The 18,689-nt window shown below is 39.0% G+C and overlaps 1 protein-coding gene across 6 annotated transcripts in view; it reads left to right on the top strand.

The window, feature by feature from the left end:
- ERG (ETS transcription factor ERG) overlaps positions 1–18,689 on the top strand; it is a 149,197-nt gene that overhangs the window by 122,071 nt on the left and 8,437 nt on the right. For 4 of the 6 annotated variants that reach the window (XM_083826801.1, XM_083826802.1, XM_083826803.1 and 1 more), the window contains 4 exons: positions 5,009–5,160; positions 8,436–8,639; positions 9,659–9,739; positions 11,766–11,837. In XM_083826801.1, coding sequence (XP_083682927.1) covers positions 5,009–5,160; positions 8,436–8,639; positions 9,659–9,739; positions 11,766–11,837 — 509 coding nt within the window. The remainder of the gene's footprint in view (positions 1–5,008; positions 5,161–8,435; positions 8,640–9,658; positions 9,740–11,765; positions 11,838–18,689) is intronic. The other 2 variants (XM_083826804.1, XM_083826805.1) reach the window with 1 other exon arrangement.

The following is an 18,689-nucleotide window of genomic DNA, read 5'->3' as shown; positions in this document are numbered from 1 at the left end:
CAGCTCCCCAGCCAGGTTTGCTAAACATTTGCATGAGGGCTTGTGTGTGCACCCCAGGGATGCTTTGGCCTACGTGCATTTTTTGGCATTTTAATATCTCTGTTATGCCATAGTCCTCTGTAGGGAATTTTGGGCTGCTTTCACATGAAGATTTGGCAGAGAAAATAAAAAACTATGCTTTCCTTTCAGCAGGGTGGCTGTGGTGGTGCACACGTAGCAAGTTTAAGGGCAGGTGCCTGCAGACTGCCTGCTATGCTTGCAGGGTTTGGCAGTGTGTACATGGCCAGGCAGCTGCATCAAGATGCAGCAGTTGATTGGGCATGGTGGAAGCCAAAAGCAAGCACTGGGGCCTCTGATATTACCGCTGACAGCACTTTTCAGTCTCACTTTGCATCCATGGGGTTGGTGTCAGAGAAGCAGCCCCTGGAGCTCTGCAGAGCTGCTGGTGCAGCCACCCTCCTGCTTCAGCAGCTGAGGAGTGCAGGGTCCTCCTCACTCTTGGATTGTCCATAGTGATTGCTGCCAAAGGAGAATCCGAAGAGGAATCCAAAGAGGGGTCCCCTTTGTATGTTGCTGTGATGGCAGGTCTCAGCAGATGTGAATTCCCCTGCTTCACAAAGGGGAAGTGGGTGCGTAGAAGGGCAGGGAGGAGAGTCTAGGGCTGCAGATATGTAACTCTTTGATTTGATAGTGTGAACTAAAGTGTGACAGGTGGGCTTTAAGAAGCAATGATTTACTTCAAAATTAGAAGTCTCAGGGAAGTTTTGTTTTTCTTTTTGTGGGCCATTTTTTCAGTGATAACCCACTTTTGGGGAAAACACTTACCAATTTCACTACAACTTGAGCAGTTGCAGTGAGTGGAGGTGAGCCTGAGCTTGCTTTGCAATATGTTTAATACGAGCTGACATTCATGTAATACCATTTTGGCTGAGTATAAATTTACATATGTAGGCCTTAATTCTGCGAGGGAGCTGGCTCTGTACAGCTCTCCCTGTTGTATGTAAGGATGGGGTGGGGACACCTCAGCCCTGCTGGGGCCGTTCCCCTCTTTCTCAGGTTGTTGGCATTACAAAATGGGAGAGGAGAGGCAAGGAGAGGGATCTGTATCCTGCAGGACAGTGTCAGGGTTTGTCTGCCAGAGCCTCGCAGAAGAAAAGTTCATGGTAGTTCAGCATCTCCCCTGTCCTGACCAGCAACAGGCTGGTAGGAGGACCACCCATGGAAATCTCTTTGAAGGTATTCTGTTACATCTCTACTGTCCTGAGACCACTTTTCTGTAAGTAACTCTGTAAGGAAGTTATCCAAACTGTGGTTCTTAAATTAACTTAGAAAGACACTGTACAGATATTTAGAGAACACAAATTTTCTCTTTTATTTTCCTCTGAAATTCAGAAGTACTAAACTACAGGGATTTACATTATAGGAATGTCACCGTGATCAGGTAAAATTTTGCTGGTTCCTAATCTCTGTTTTTCTTACACCTTGCATTTTAACACAACACAGGTGTTCTATATCACATGGGGAAAATAGTAGCAAAGTGAAGAGGAAAAAAAGTGTTTCATACACTTATTTATGAACTCACATCTGCTTTCATCAGAGTCAATGGTTGGCAAAACTCCAGTCGGCTTCAGTGGGAGTGGGTGCTAAATTTAAACATCTTGATTCTAAGTAACACTGAATAAGGACAAGGCTTCCAGTTCCAAGGACCCATGGAGAAATACTTTCTTCATCAGACATTTATCACCCATCAGAGCTGAATCAGCTCAAGACTGGACAAAATGCTTTTGGGTAGCATGACTGTAGTCTTTCCACTTTTTATTTATTTATTTATTTGGGTAATTTCCAGGTGTAACTCAGTATATTTACAAAGGGTAAAAATAACTTGCAGCTGAGAAGAAAAATATCTCAGGTTTCATTTCAGACGTGGAGACAAGGATGAATCACTGCAGAGCTGCACCTTTTGCACAGGGCACATGTTCTGAAAGCTGCTTTTCCACTGCCCCTGCTCCCCTGGTGGTTCAGAAATAAGGCAGGTTCACAGAATATTTAAAAAAAACACTTTTGAATACAATCATTCTCTTGTTGTTCTGGGCACTAAAAATACCATTTTCTGGTGTCTGCTTGCATTTTCACTTTTGCTTTCTATGTCATAGAAGTCAGTTCCAGCCATCTGACTTAAGCTTTGGCTCAGTGGTACACATAAGCACACACTCAATTTGAAGTACTCAAGTAGTCCTGTTAGCTCCTACGGAGCTGCTTACATGCTTGAATTAAGCATGATCTTAGAAGATTTGCTGGACTGAGGATTTGCTTGTCCACCCAGTACACTAACACGACAAAACTCTTGACTGTCTCCTTCTGGATTTTAATGAAAAGTTATGACCTATTTATGATCTTCTTTCCCACCCTCTCTCTGTTTATATTCAAATCAGAGAATCAGCTCAGCAGCCTTGTCAGGTTGCCAAAAGCTGTGTGCTACTAGTGGATCTTTCACATCATTTACTGTTCCATGTTTACAATAGTTTTTTTTAATGCATGATTGTCTGTGGAAGTGGTTTAGGCCAATACTGATGTTGTATTTCATGTCAGCATCAAGATTTTGATATTGCTGTATCCTGAGTTACTTTTCACGGAAAAACAAACTAAAGTAACTGGCAGTTAGGCCAAAGGATGCTGCTAGCTCTCTGTTTCCCCAAAACATACAAAAAAAAAAAGTCAGTGAATGAGCCAAATTGCCCTTTCTTTTGTCTTGGTAACATAACATAACCTTGGCAGTCAGGGTGGGCATCTGCACTGGTACAAATGAGGGCCATGGATCCAAATATACATGTTTAGTATGTAGACTCGCTTACGCATAGATGCCATTTCTATTTGTTAAAGGTAAACAGAAAAAGCCAACGTTTTATTCACAAGCAATCATCTCAAAAGCTCACTTTCAACATGTTTATGTCTGAAAGAAAAGTTATTTTGTTTTGCTTAGCTCCATTTAGACAGAAATAAGCTGCCTCCCAGAACTATATTTATAGGTATGTACTGGGATAGAAAAATTAAACCTTAGAGAATAATGCCCAAGTATTCTGATTCTGTTGGAAAGGCTAAATTTACCACCACTCAATGACAGGCAAGACTACATGCTGACTGTATCTTCCCTTGTGGCTATTATTCACTTCTGTGGCTGACAAGTACTTATAGGACCCTTACACAAGCCAGATTTCATATGAACTGTGTTAAGCAGCACCCAAAATACTTTATACCTGAAAAAGGTATGTGCAGCCAACATATCCCAGGCAACATTCAGGATGCTGTTCCTTCTCCTAAAGAAGATGACAGTACCTCTGGAATGATTTCTGTGATATATTTTCTTTTTAAACTGAACACCATCAGTAGTTTTTTGTTTGTTTGTTTAATATGTATGTTAACATAACATGATAAAATACACAGTAACAAGGCACAGAGAAAACTGATATGCTTAAAATGTATTTGTAGTATTTAAGATATATATTAAATCTTTTCAGCTTTCAAAAAGTTAGTTATTTTTAAAAACACACATATGAAACAATAGCTGCATTAGTTCCTGACCCATGTGCTGAGCAGACAACACAAGTGAGTCACTTAGGCATTGGATAAAATATCTGCAACATCCTTTTGCTATATGTTGAGCAGACAGTTGGCCAAACTGTATATTATTTTTCTTCTTTTGTCTTCAAACAGTAGTTTAACACTTCTGGGAGAGTGCCTGTAGTCTGACCGTCAGTGGCCTTACAGTGACATTACTGCCCAATGTTTGCATCAAGAGCTGGGGTTTCCAAGCTGGGGAGAGCAAGAGGCTCTTGGTAAAACCCATTCGGAGCCAGGGGATGACGGCAGATCCTGAAACACCCTTCCCAGAGTCTAAGTCCTTGGAGGGTCTCTCGGTCCTCTGGACTGCAAATTAGTTAGTTTTCTAGGAACCGAAATGAAGCATAACAACCTGACTTACTGCTGGTGTAGTAAGACCATAGTGCAATTTCAGCAGTTAAATGGCAGAACTGAAATAAATGTTGTTAGCAATGTAGTATCACCGAAGAAACCCAAACTCAAGTAACACCCTCCTTCCCTTACCAAACAGCCTCTTTGCATTTAAAGGTATTCCCTATGGCTCTGTCTTTCTTTTGATTTTTGTAACAATTTTTCTCTCTCTGATGAAACACATTGTAGACATTAAATTAAGGGACAAATATGTCTGTGTCTGCCAGGAAGAAAACTGTGATGCAATTAAAATGCCATTAGGGAACCCACTGTGGGATGTTAAACCTAAAGACTCTATTCAGAAAGTAAAGCCAAAATTAAAGAGGTGTCTGGTTGCAGATCCTCTGCAGATTTCCATTTCTTGACTATAGTACCATGGAGACTGCGTTAGTCAGGAGCTGAAAGGTTTTTCCAGTCATGCGTGTGGTATTTTGAATCTCGGATTTGGCAAATGTTACTTTTCTGTAGGCCATATGCAGAAATAGGTCTACATTGCATAACACAAAGTGCAACTGAGTGTGGTTCACATGAAACAATGGCAGTAGTGGAGGTGGAAAGCTGTCCAAGCCTAATGAGAACTATTTATACTTTTTTCCTCTGATACCTTACGAGCATCACTATGTTTTCCTGAATTGTCTGTGAGATGCTTGGAGAGAGAAACATAGCTACTTGCAGCCATCAAGCTCAGCAAGCTCATGAAAAAGCCTCCATTCTAGCCCAGTTTCCAGAAATAAGACATTAGCATTTATAGGTTTGGAGACAAGGAGACCAATACCCCCAAAAGAAATATGCTGTTCATAAAGGCTAGTAATTTTTTTCTGAAGCAACTGAAGGATTCAGCAGAGTCATTGGGTAGTAGTCATTGGGTGGAGTTTACCAATGACAGCCACTCCTGATGCTCCAGTCTCATTTTTTTCCATCTTGTTCAGCATGATTCTTTGCTGAGGATATTAGTAGGGACTGAAATAATAATCAAAGCACACCTCTCTTCTTTGTCTAGGAACTCACCTGATGACTGCAGCGTGGCAAAAGGAGGGAAAATGGTTAGCGGCTCAGACAATGTTGGGATGAACTATGGAAGCTACATGGAAGAGAAGCACATTCCACCCCCAAATATGACTACCAATGAACGAAGAGTTATTGTGCCAGCAGGTTAGAACCTCTACACAAAAATTTCATGCAAATGAATGCATTTTCCCTCAAAAAATCTACTAACTTCATTTAAGTAGATCTGAAGACAAGTGGCAATGTGATCAGGAAGAGCAGTAATTTCCCAGAGCTATTAAGAGAATGAGCTGAAAAATATCACAATGAAGCCATCTCGTCAACCTGTTCTTCCTGTTTCGGAGGCAGAACTGGCTAGTGACAGGCACTCAGATCCTATCGGACTTATCTCACTTCTTTTTGGAGTATTTCACCCTCACCTGAAGTGAGCAAAATAAACAGCAACTTCCATTTCCTAACCCCATGGACTGGCTGGTGTGGAGTGTGTGGGAAGAAGTTGATCAGAGGGCTGGAGCACCTCTCCTGTGAAGACAGATTGAGAGAGTTGGGATTGTTCAGCCTGGAGAAGAGAAGGCTCCCGGAGGACCTTATAATGGCCTTCCAGTACCTGAAGGGGGCCTACAGGAAAGCTGGGGCAGGACTCTTTGTCAGGGGATGTAGTGATAGGACAAGGGATAATGGCTTTAAACTAAAAAATGGTAGATTTAGATTAGATATAAGGAAGAAATTCTTCACTGTGGGGGTGATGAGGCACTGGAAGAGGTTGTCCAGAGAAGATGTGCATGCCCCATCCCTGGAAGTGTTTAAGGCCAGGCTGGATGGGGCTCTGAGCAACCCGGTCTAGTGGGAGGTGTCCCTGCCCATGGAAGGGGGTTAGCATTAGATGACATTTAAGGTCCCTTCCAACCCAAATCATTCTATGATTCTGTGAAGGAGAATGGATCACTGTACCACATAATTTCCCTGAAAATACCAAATGCAGTGTGGTCCTCAGCATACTAAAAACAGAATAGCTTCTGTGAAATCAGACAGCGCATGAAAAACATTTATCTAGGTTACTCCCTCAGTTTGGGCAGTGTAATACATTTTAATGAGCAAACTGACAACTCCACTGCAATTTAAGAGCATAATTGAGAAATTCTTGTTTCTGGTGGAAGCTTGGTTATGGGATTCAGCAGTTAGCTGAACTCCTGTGCACCTCATCTTCCACACAAAACTCTGCTGGAAGGTTTGTTGCCTAGGTTTGCAAAATACCGTAACTATTTCTGAAGTCCAAGCATTAGACCATCTTGAAATATATAGGTGGTCATACACCACTGGATACACACATGACAAACACCTGCAACCTGCAAACAGAAGGGAATGTTTTGCTACTAGTTCCTCTCCAACATAGATGTGCCTCTCAGAAACATTTCTGCTACTACTATGTTGCTTAATATTCTTACAGTTTTTCAGTTGCTAATATATGCAAGAGTCCTAACTGTGGCCAATTTTGCAAGCTGTGATTATTTCAGTTATTTGTCAAGATATGTGTGGACAAATATGTTGCAGTATCCTCTGTAATGGTGTTGACAGTTCTTCTCTGAAGCACAGCAGAGTGATGCACTGAATAATGAGGTGTCCAGCCTAGCTGGAAGCAGACCACACTGAAACTCATGGCGTATGAATGTTGTTCTAAAACAAACATTTGTCTTCTTGCTGGCTGTCACTTCTTTCAGTCTTTTACTAACTCTCAGCATGGTTAGCTCAGCAAGATCTTTTTTTCTCAGTGTATTTCTGGAGCTGTGTTTTGAGGTGAATTAGAGTGACATTCAATGTACAAGAGAGTCACAGTCACAGCCTTGCTATTTTGAGAAATATATAGGTAAAAATCAGTAGTTTTGTTTGGCTACCACATAGGCAGTGTGCTACTCATGTGACAACGCTTAGCAATAAAAAAGCAAAATTCACATTTCCAACTGCGGTAACTCATTAGTTATGATAAATAAGATACATTTAAAAATAGGCATAATGAAAATATTTTGGTAAGCTTCCTGATGTTTGGTTGTTTACTTCAACCCGTACTGAATGCAGTTGCTGGAATTCTCTGCTGTAGGTGTGGGCGATCTCAACCAGACCCCAAGGGATCAGACTTTAATCCCTGTAGTTTGCTACATATTTCACACCAGATGGAGGGGTTATTTTAAGTGATTTCTGGTGTGCTTGTGAGAATGGAGAAACACCCTGAAGCTCCAGAGGATCAAGTACTCTGACTTTCACTTCTGACAAAATTCCAAGAGAAGCTTCAGAAAAGGGGAAGAACTGAGGAGTAAAGGATTGGGAATGAACAGTATGACAGACTCCGAATAGTGTCTAGTCAATGGAAAGAGGTCCCCACCTCCTTCAGATCAACCTGAATAATGGTAAGAAGAGATAATATGGCACAGAAGTCAATACACAGAAAATATATTTAGGCTGTCTTTCAAGTTCCAGCCCTTTTGCAGACTTTTGTGTAATGGATTACAGCCATTTGACCTCTCTGTGCTGAAAGGCAGAAACTCTTGAGGAATATGTGTCTCCTTGGCTCTTACCTTTTCTCTGCAAAAAGTATAAAGTCTTCATGCCAGGAGGTCTGTCTTCCGTTATGAGGATGTGCAGAGGTAGAAATGAGTAGTTTAGAGGGAAAAAAAAAAAAAGAACAACAACAAAAAAAAAGAACTTCAAGTTAGAATCGGAGATTCAAATATGGCTCTTGAAGATTCAAGGTATTTGGGCTTGTTCTTGTTTTGTTCCCCTGGTGGCTTTGCCAATACTTCTGGTAGTAAGTAAAAACCCATGCAAGTGTAGGAACATATAGCAAAACAACACAGAAATCTAGGAAAGGAAGTGCAGAATATTTTAATATGACCCACTCTGGTTTATGAAATAACACTCTAGCGTATGAAATAAATAGCCAAATCTGAGTGCTTGCTTAGCCTATGGTAGGAAATAGTAATATTGATTTGAGTGGAAATTTCTCTTGAATAAGGGTACAGATTCAGCTGAGAGCTTTGAATTTTTTTCAGATGCAGGTTGTAGTGTTGTTAATAGACTGTCTTAAATGATTTTCTGAATAGTGTTCTTTGCATGAGGACAGGAGCCTGTGTTAATTTGTGGATAGAAATTCAGAAAAATGGCAAGATGAAAATATTAAATGGAAGAAGGAGCCCAACAGTAGAGGGCTTGCTGTTAATAATCAGGGTTTACAGCTCTTCACTGGTATTTTTCAAAGGACAGTTATTCTCCTTTCCACCCAGTAGAACAAAGTAATTCCTCATGTATCTCCGCCAGTCAGTATGCAGGGGATTAAGGTCTCTCCAATTTGGTTTACATTCTTTTTGCACTGATCTAGCACATCAACGCTGCCTCCTTCCAACTAATTTTATGCTTTGTAATAACACTAGATCCTACGTTATGGAGTACAGACCACGTACGCCAGTGGCTGGAGTGGGCAGTGAAGGAGTATGGTCTCCCAGACGTGGACATCTTGTTGTTCCAGAACATTGATGGGAAGGAGTTGTGTAAAATGACCAAAGACGACTTCCAGAGACTCACCCCAAGCTATAATGCAGATATCCTCCTGTCACATCTACACTACCTCAGAGAGAGTAAGCCAGTTTTCTGTCATTGTGCATATGTGCTTATGTGTATAGTTGATACCAGCCTTTATTTTTATTGATTTTAATGGTATGAATACATCCTGATGGGTTTTCAGATGTCTCTGTTGCTAATATTGCTGATCCTAGGAACATAACAAGAAGCCTGATCCAAAGCCTCTTGATTCTGAAGGAAAGATTCCCATTATTTTCTGTTGGCTTTCGCTCATGTTTGTTGAAGATAAGAGTTAGGCAATATTTCTACGTGTCCATCTCAGACAAAATTCAATTGAACCCCAGCATATTTATCAGTACGCTCTAGGAAGAAAATCAGATGGGACTCAGTGCTAATGTTTTTTCTGGTCACATACTTGTTTCTTTCCATTTTAACAATGAGAACACTAAATAATAGTGCAAACATTGATTTATAAAGCAAATTCCAGGCATGATTTTAAGAACTAGCAGTAGTTTGCTCTACTCTGAATAGGATAAGAAAGATTTCATTGAATTGAATAAAAGTTCTGTAAATTTGTGGGGAAAATATATATATATATAAAATAACAAAAAAAAAAAAAAAAAAAACAAAAAAACAGTCCCTGGTGTCCAAATGCAAATTACTTCTAGTGTATGGCTAGCATTTCAAAGGAAAAGAAGGGACTAGCGAATTCCTGACTTGAGCACTTTTATCTAAGCTTGAGGAAATTTTGCAGGTGTGCCTCAGTTTAAAGAAGTTTAAAGCCATTAACATGGTTTTAAAAGGAAAAAACAACAAGCATTGCAACACCAGTGCGGTGCAGTCTTCTCCACACGCACACTATCAATAATCAGCCAGAAATATTCTGCATTCATAATTTTAAATAAATGAATGCTGTTGTTTAAGCTATAACACACATACCTCCCTGCAAACTGCAGACTGAAACTCACTGTTGGTAGATTCACATTCAAACAATCCTCTATGGGAAAATATGGTTTTAAAAGATAATTCTCATTTTTTTTTTCATTTTGGTGTTGCTTTTTGTTTTGTTTTGTAGCTCCTCTTCCACATTTGACTTCAGATGATGTTGATAAGGCCTTACAAAACTCTCCACGGTTAATGCATGCTAGAAACACAGGTAATGCTGGCACTGCTCCCGTTGCTATAGGTCATCTTCTAAAAGCACAGGATTCCTGTTTATGGGTTGCTTGCTCAAGGTGGAAATAGTAAACAAGGAGAGAGATGAGCGTATCCTCTCCTTGCTGTGTGTGTGTTTTATGCACATACACATAGAAAAAAGGTGGGGTCACTTAGGGCCAGATGGTGCAAAATGGTTTCCCCACTGATAATTTCTTGTGTTCTACAAGCTAATGGGGTCCCTAACACATGGTAAACTGCAGGCTTGGGGCCTTTGTCTCTGAAAGTTTTTTTCTCGTTCTGTCTCATTTTACTGTCAGATCTATACCATGAATCCCAAAAACTTTGCTGGAGCTCAAAAGTGCTTCAGCGCTTGCCTAAATGCTGTGGTATATGGTGACCATTTCCCCTCCCATGCAGTATATATCGCATACTTAATAAAATTGTTATTTAGGCAGCTACCCCATCTCATTTATCAGCTATAATATGTGTCTTGTGTTGGGATCTCCACTAAATTCGATGTTAGAATCTCCACTAAGTCTGATCTGAATGTAAAATGATTTTTGTTAGTACTCACCCTCTGTTAAGTTGGCACAGGCAAGTATAGAATGTAGGTAGGAAAACAATACAACAAAAGCCTCAAAAGCATGTCTTTCAAGCTTTGACTTAAAATATTTACAAAAATAATTCAGAATAAATTTTATCTTTCTCTAACGGTTGTGCAACAGAGGATGGCATGGAATTGTACATATAATATAGTATGCATATTGATTAAAGTTGTTTGGAATATTGCATGATCATGCCTGAGGGTATTAGCTGCCTACAGTGACCAGAAATAACAATTATTTATGACAAATGAAAAAGATAATACAAAGGATAACACAAATGAAAAGTAAAGTGAAATAAAAATCAAATAAAAAATAAAGGCAATATTTCATATTTCACTTTGTTTTCACTGTGGTAAATAGCAGTGAGTTTCACAGAGAAATGAACTAGATCAGAAGATTTCTCACTGAGATTAGATGAATGCTATTTGACATAAAGTCCTAGTGTGGGCTGTAGGCCTCCAACAAATCCCACCAAAAGCAACAGAAATTTTTTCCATTGACTCTGATGGGGTTTGGAATAAGCCCTAAGCCCTTTTTAAAAATAGATGGCCTCTATAGTCTTTTCCATCTTTGGCTTCCAAAATCCTAATTTGCCAAGCAGTTTCTACATACAGTCATCCAAGTGTTGTTCAGCAGTTCCGTGTGTTATCTTTTTCTATATGTGCACTGACAACGCTGTTTTAAAATACAGTTCACCAAAACGAGATTGTCTGCATTTATGCCATTGATCATTGCCATAGGAAAAATTGCATTGTTCCGTTGGCATAAGAGCTTTGGAGTGGGGTTTTCAAAAGACCACAAAAGGGTTAGGAACAAGTTCCTCATGAAGTCAGGAGTAACTACACAGACAGTTCCTAATGATCCTTTTCACATTCCTAGAAATGGCAATTAGAAGTCTGTTGATGTAAAGCAATTTCAGTTCCTGAGATGTGAGATACCATTTTCTATTATCAAGCTCAATATTTTTAGTGGAGTTTCTGAGGGTCTGACCCAAAGCCCACCAAGGTCTGTGAGAAGATGCCACTGACATGAATAGGCTTTTGCCCAGGTTTGCAGTCTCTGTGGGAAATATGAACTTGTTTGGGAAGTGCATGTTCTTCCAAGCATGAAGAGAAGGCAAAGAAGTCTTATTTCAGAAGATATGAAACAACCTGCCCATGTGGTGGGGATGTGTCAGGAGGGCAGAAGGGATTTCTTGAACTTGATTCTCGTCCCCCTTAACATTGATTTTGCATGGACATGTATCCAGTCATGAGAGGATTTACACAGGTTAAAAGGCTATCAGTATTCATATAACATTCCTAAGGTACAAAATATTCATAGTCTTCATTTAGACACACTAGAAGAGGGAAAGTATCAATGGAATTAGGGACTGTGAAAATGAATCTTTAGGTGTTATGTCTTCTTCTTTCTCTTTAGGAGGTGCCACTTTTATTTTTCCAAATACATCAGTTTATCCAGAAGCAACACAAAGAATTACAACCAGGACAGGTACGAACAATGACAACCTTTTGTACTATTCATTTGATCCCTTGAAACATCTCTGTCTTTTACTCCTTCTATTTTCTCTTGATAAATGATAGGTTATATTATGTATGCACACATATTATGTACACATTTATATATATGTCTGCATATATAACACTGTGTAGAGTAAGATGATTAAATAGAAAAGTTAAAATCTGTGTCATCCACTTATCTCTGCCTTTAAAGCAATGCAGTCTAGAGTTCTAGACACCAGAGAATCAGAAGACTAGAGCTGTGTTCACTGGTTTTGTTGCGTGATTCCAGTGCAGTCACTTTTCAATGTGCTTTAGCTCCCTGTCTGTGAAATGAGTCAGGAATATCCTCCTTTGTAAGCTGAAATATATTGGGAAAAAGTACTCTAAAATATTTCTCTTGCTCTCTGTTTTTTATTTTATACATCTGATCATGAATTTAAGAGATTGAATAAGTAAAAACAAACCACAAGGAAGTTCTTATTGTTGAGAAGTGTGAGGTTCATGGAAGTATTGTGGGTGTGCTGTTTTGTGAAAGGCTAGAGGGAATAATTACAAAGATGAGGACATTGCTATGAAGTAAAAAACTTTCTTTGCATCACCCTTCACAACTAATGATGTTGGAAAACTGCCTTATCTGGACATTTGCTTTTTCAGTAATAAGCATAAAGTATTGTAATACATTGAGGGGAGTTGGAACAAAATACTGAATTTAAAGGAAACCCATAACTGAGCCAGAGGCATACATCCAAGTGGTCTGAAGGGACATACACTTGAGTTGACTGAGCTCTTTTGAAAAGATACTTTCTCACATTAAAAACTTTGCTTTTCTTTTTAATAAGACATGTTTTATTTATGTTTTATCAATGCTGTAGGGCATAATCCAGGAGAGTATATGCAACTAACTATTTTGTGTACATTTATATACAGGTATATATGCCTGTCTGTAGATTTGTTAATGCATAAACAAAAAAAGATAGATAGGGAAACATTTACCAGACCAACACATGAATAAATCCACCCTGCCCAATTTATAGGTAAAGAAACTCTTCTGCTAGAATTATTCATCTGTAGCAATGCTGTAGTGAATAAAAAGGAAACCACAGATCCAATTTATATATTTGGCATTTGAATTTCATAGGGAATTTACCAAGGTTCCCCACAACTATTTACAATAAAACTTACATTAGCGTATTGTAAGAAACAAAATATTTTAACAGATCAAGAACTGGCCAATTAACCTGCTACCAAGTCTAAAAAGTAAACAGCTTAAATCATGGGTGTTTTAGCATTGCCTGCATTATAAATATTTAATAGTAATGGGAAAAAAGACATAATAAAATTTGGTATAGACCTTGGAGCTAGCATGAGATTTTGACATTAGTCAGAACCAAATATTCCTCCAAAGGATCCCTGTGAAGTAGCCCAGAGGTCTTAGTTGAGATAAATGAACTGGCAATATGCTAACAGCTGAAAATACAAATTGACAAATTCAGTATAAAGCACAAGTTTTTTGTATATCTTACTGATCTGAAATTAACCTTCTTCAATCATAAAAGAAGAGCTAAACATAGGCAACTTTATTTATGGCACAATGAAAGCCACTGCTCTAGTTGCTGGCTGAAGTGAAAAAAGTAAACAAATGAAGGAGCATAGTGGAGGGTTGCATGGGAAATCTGATTGTACCATTAAATAAATCAACAGTGTGGCCTTGTACAGAAAACCGTATGAATCATCCCTTATCAAAAAGGTTATTTGCAGAATTGGTGTTTAGAGCAAGCCATGGGAATATGGAGAATCTTTTGAACCTATTGAAAAACATAAAAGTTTGAGATTGTTCAACTCATGGTCTGGAGATGAAAAATCATGATATAATTATCAAATAAAGAGTGTCACAGAGTACCTGCTTTGTCTGTTTCCCACTATTAGAATAAAAGAATATTCAGAAGAAGTTAAAAGTTATTTTCATGAAACATTAAAGCAGATTGTGTCTCTCGTGATCACAAGTTATTGTAGCACCCAAGAGCTTTGAATGGCTTAGAGGAATCTGGACATGAATATGAATGAGAAGACACATCGTAGATGTAGAAACAACTACTAACTATGCAATGTTATACTAGATGCCCAAAGCTGTCAGTAGTTTCCAATGAAAAGGAGCATGTGGCATCAGAGCAGAGGTACCTGGGTGTCTGATAGCAAATAACCATACCAATTGAGAGGATTTCAGGTGGAGGCTAGAATGAGTCTGTTATGAAAGAATACAATTTTTTGGATATATTTCCAGTGGTGTTCAACAAAAATTGGCTTTTCTATCCCATGAGAAATTCTATGTTTTCAATATTTTTTTCATCCTGACTTGTCATGGAAAAATAAAGTACTAGTTTTCTCTAAAGTAAAAGATTTTTTTAAAATATTTTAAAAATTTGTTATTGTGAAACCCCTTCTTTCAGCATTTTTATCCAAATAAGACATCCTGACATCTACAAAACAAAACACTTTATGTTAACATTAAAAGCATCTTTCTGTATTGATGCAATTCCTTGTGAGAATTGTAGTTTGGATATAGCATGCCTCTATTCTTCTGTGAGAACTGGTGTATCCTAACTAAGCATTTCCTGCAACAAAATATCACATGATTTTTGAAAGAATTATTTTATCTTTTACAATAGAGAGCTGGCAAACATCTTCAAGGTCGGAATGTTCATTCAGAAAGAAAGATTTTTTTCAGAAATTCAGTTTTCTGTCAAGAAACTATTTTCACAGAATCACAGAATCACAGAATCATCTAGGTTGGAAGAGACCTCCAAGATCACCGAGTCCAACCTCTGACCTAACACTAACAAGTCCTCCACTAGTTTACTGAATTATTCCTTGGCTTTCCTTTCTGTTAAACATTACATGTCAACTAGACTGCAAAGAAGTTTTTCCATAACAAATCACATTTCATCAAAGAGCAATAGCAGACTCTCGGGACAATCATTTGATGACATGAAAAAGGTCAAAAAAGAGGGTGGGGGGAGGAATAAACAAGTTTAAATGGAATTAACCAAATCCTGGGATGCAATTTTGGAGAAAGTAATTAAGCATTGCCATTGTTAATGTACTACAATAGCAAATAGGAAATGAGCAATGTTTATAGTGAATTACAATAACAAAGGCATATTACTTCAGTCACCTTTACAACAGAACACAAGGTTTCAGCAAGCTCAAAGTTAACACAGTGAAGCTATCAGGAGCTCAGGAAGACCTAATATGGGTTTGTCTACGTCTCATCGAACAGAAGCATTCCCATCAAAGATTTGTCCAAGATAAGAACATGTACTAATATCCCATGAACAAGAACAGATCTGCTTATCTAGGATAGCAACATGTTTATCAAGGTGCAATACTGAACTAAGAATGAAGTTGGAATTTTATGCTGTTTCAAGCAAGGCTGATAAGTGGATTTTTCTATTAATGGAGAGGGTGTAGTCAGAAAACCATCTTATGATGTGTTAAAAGGCAAAGGTTTTCTCACAGTACTAAATTTGTACCACATGTATTTCAGCGCTGTAAGTGCCACTGAGTACAAGCAGACAGCACCACACAGCCCTCTCAGTGTACATACGTCTAAATACTTAGGAGAGGAGAGGAGAGGAGAGGAGAGGAGAGGAGAGGAGAGGAGAGGAGAGGAGAGGAGAGGAGAGGAGAGGAGAGGAGAGGAGAGGAGAGGAGAGGAGAGGAGAGGAGAGGAGAGGAGAGGAGAGGAGAGGAGAGGAGAGGAGAGGAGAGGAGAGGAGAGGAGAGGAGAGGAGAGGAGAGGACACAATACCCACAAGTATGGAAGTATTAGAATGAGTCCAGAGAAGGGCCACAAATATGATCAAGGGGTTGGAGCTCCTCTCCTCTGAAGCTAGGCTGAGGGAGTTGGGGTTGTTCAGCCTGGAGAAGGGAAGGCTCCAGGAAGACCTTATAGTGGCTTTCCAGTATTTAAAGGGGGCCTACGGGAAAGCTGGGGATGGATTCTTTGTCAGGGGTGTAGTGATAGGACAAGGAGTAATGGCTTTAAACTGAAAAAGGGTAGATTTAGATTAGATATAAGGAAGAAATTCTTCACGGTGGGGGTGATGAGACACTGGAACAGGTTTCCCGGAGAAGTTGAGGATGCCCCATCCCTGGAAGTGTTTAAGGTCAGGTAGGACGGGGCTTTGATCAGCTTGGTCTCGTGGGAGTGTACCTGCCCGTGGAAGGGAGGATGGAATTAGATGATCTTTAAGGTCCCTTCCAACCCAAACCATTCTGTGATTCTATTATTCTGTAAGTACCTAGTCTTGTTTAGAAGATCCTGGACCTGTTTGAAACTCCAAACACTGTCCTGCAATTGGCACCATGGCTGAGCTGTTCCCTTCTGTACAAACAGAACTTGGAAAATCCTGGAAAGGTAACTAGAGTTCTTCTGAATTTCTGAGAGTTTTCAGGCGATAAGGTTTCTCCAACTGCATCAATTGATAGCAGGTGTTGATCTCAACCTGTCCAGGACATCAACATGATTCAGTTCCACACCCATTTTCTGCTAAGAGATGAATGCTTTTACAATTTTTTTCTTCTCCAAGTATCTGAAAAATGAGACTCTGGAATAGTTCTCAAGAAACCAGGGAGAAAAGGGCACTAGTTATTTAAATGCAATACAAAGATAAAATGCATATGTCAGCAAAAGCAAAGTTTTTGAAGTGTAAGATTCCAGGAAACGACAGGGCTGGGTAGTGCCAGTCTGTTCCTCAGGCCAAACAGACTAAATAAATTACAAGCAATTTGGTTCTGAATTTCATATTACACTTTATTTCCATTTTGATATTCCTGCTTATAGTGCTTGGAAATGGACAGAGAGGTACATCTGGTGTGCACAGAGCCAGTCTGTGACTGTTTCTTTACTTCCCAATTGCTTTCATTTCCAATATTTTCTAAAATAAAGCACAAGCAATGTTAACAATCATTATTTGCACCACTTTAGTTCTATGAGGAGGGTATTGCTACCTTGCTGGAATCCTGGGCCGGCTACATAAGTCAATGATCTTGTCAACAATTTCAGCTAATGTGTTTAAGCCAGCCATAGAAAAGCACAAGCAACTGCAAAAGATTTCAAAAGCCTAAAAGAACGTCTGAATTTCCTTCATATACTTTACCAAGAAAGCTTTTATGTTTTACTTTTAGTTCTTTATGAATAAAGCTTTTATAGTTTAGTCTCTTCGTTTTATATACTAAACCATTTAACTGAAATAAAAGTTATGCCTATGTGGGAAAAAAAAAAAAAAGAAAAATGAGAATTTAGTTTAGACACATAAAATTAAGCAGCTTGTTCCAAGAAGCAGAAAGGTATATTTAAATAGATGAAGCAGGGAAAAAAAAATCAAACAAACAAACAAAAACATTTTTTGAAAGAAATAGAGAATATGTGGAATATGTGTATATAGCTGTTCTTAACATTTAAGCATGTTCACTGTTTTCACATTCTAAGGTTTTAGAGATCTGTGAGGATACTGGGATGTGGGAGGAACTGTGGAAGAAAAGGAATTATTAAATTTGAAATGACTAGTAAAAGAGAAATGAGTGGAAATGGTAAAGTGCAACAATCTCCAAAAGTGCTAGATGATGAGAATTAGACCAGAGGGTGCATCTGGGGAAAAGAGGACTTGCAAGCTTGAGGAATAATATCAAGGAGAGAGCATGATAAAGTACATGACAGCAGTGAGAGCCACTAAGAACACAAAGATATAACAATAGTTTAGGAGAATCTCCAAAAGACAAAAACAAGACTTGGTTGCCTCCCATGTCCCTGCAGAAAAGGAACTCTTAAATTCAACCTATAAACTTTGATTAATCTCAAGGGATAACAGGAACAGACTAGTAAAGAATTGCAAAGTAAATCAACTGAAGTCTATCTTCTTATAATAAAATACTGTTACATACACAGTCTGGAAGGGAATGTCACACAGTTTATTCTTAATCTGAGCTCTGACCTCTTGGGAGACTTTTCCCACAAGGCTCTAGTATAAATTGTCCACAGTGCACACTGTGTGTCATTCCTTGGTGCCTTTGGCTGAGGAAGGTGTTGCAGGAGCTATCCAATACAAAGTTTTAGCAGCAGTTTAGTTTATTATACTAAGTAGATTGATATAGTTAATTGATTATGATGACAAGAGTCACAATGACTAATCTACTGCATATTTAAGTTGCTAAATCTTAACATAAATCAGGTTCCCTTAAAGACTAATGTTTCACTCACCAATAAATGTAGTTAGTAGGCATCTCTTGACCTCAAGGAGTAACCTTGAGAGGTGTCCCAGCCCAAAGGGAGATCACTGCTGTGCAGCCTGCTGTTCCAGCACGGAATGCTTAGATTAGGCTTTCTCTGACTGCTATATGTATAAGATAAAGTGATTGGCTTGCAGTCAGGCTTAGAATCTTACCATGTTGCTTTCAACCTCTTGATATAATTTGTCATTTATCCATGAGGGATTTCAGTGAGTCACCTGTTCTAGGGCTCTTTGTTCATGGTCATGGCCATGACCACCCACTTGGTGTTCTATTATTAACGAGCTGTCCAGTTCAGGGAACAGTCACATCGAGGCCTACTGTGGTTCATAAGCCTGACCAATGCTTATGTCAAGTGCAGGAATTGAGCATATCCACCAGACAAGGTGACCAAAGGGAGTATGCTGAGCATTTGGAAATGTTGGACTCTGTAGAGTATTTGTGCCAGATATTTCAGGCATCTAACAAGAATAGGTACCTCCGAAGAGCACTACAGAAGACAATGTGATACTCTTATTTTTAGAAATCATACAGACAATATAGGGTTTAACAA

The sequence above is a fragment of the Anser anser genome, assembly GCF_964211835.1.
Source record: "Anser anser genome assembly, chromosome: 1".
NCBI lineage: Eukaryota > Metazoa > Chordata > Aves > Anseriformes > Anatidae > Anser > Anser anser.
This window is presented reverse-complemented; position numbering and strand designations above follow the sequence as displayed.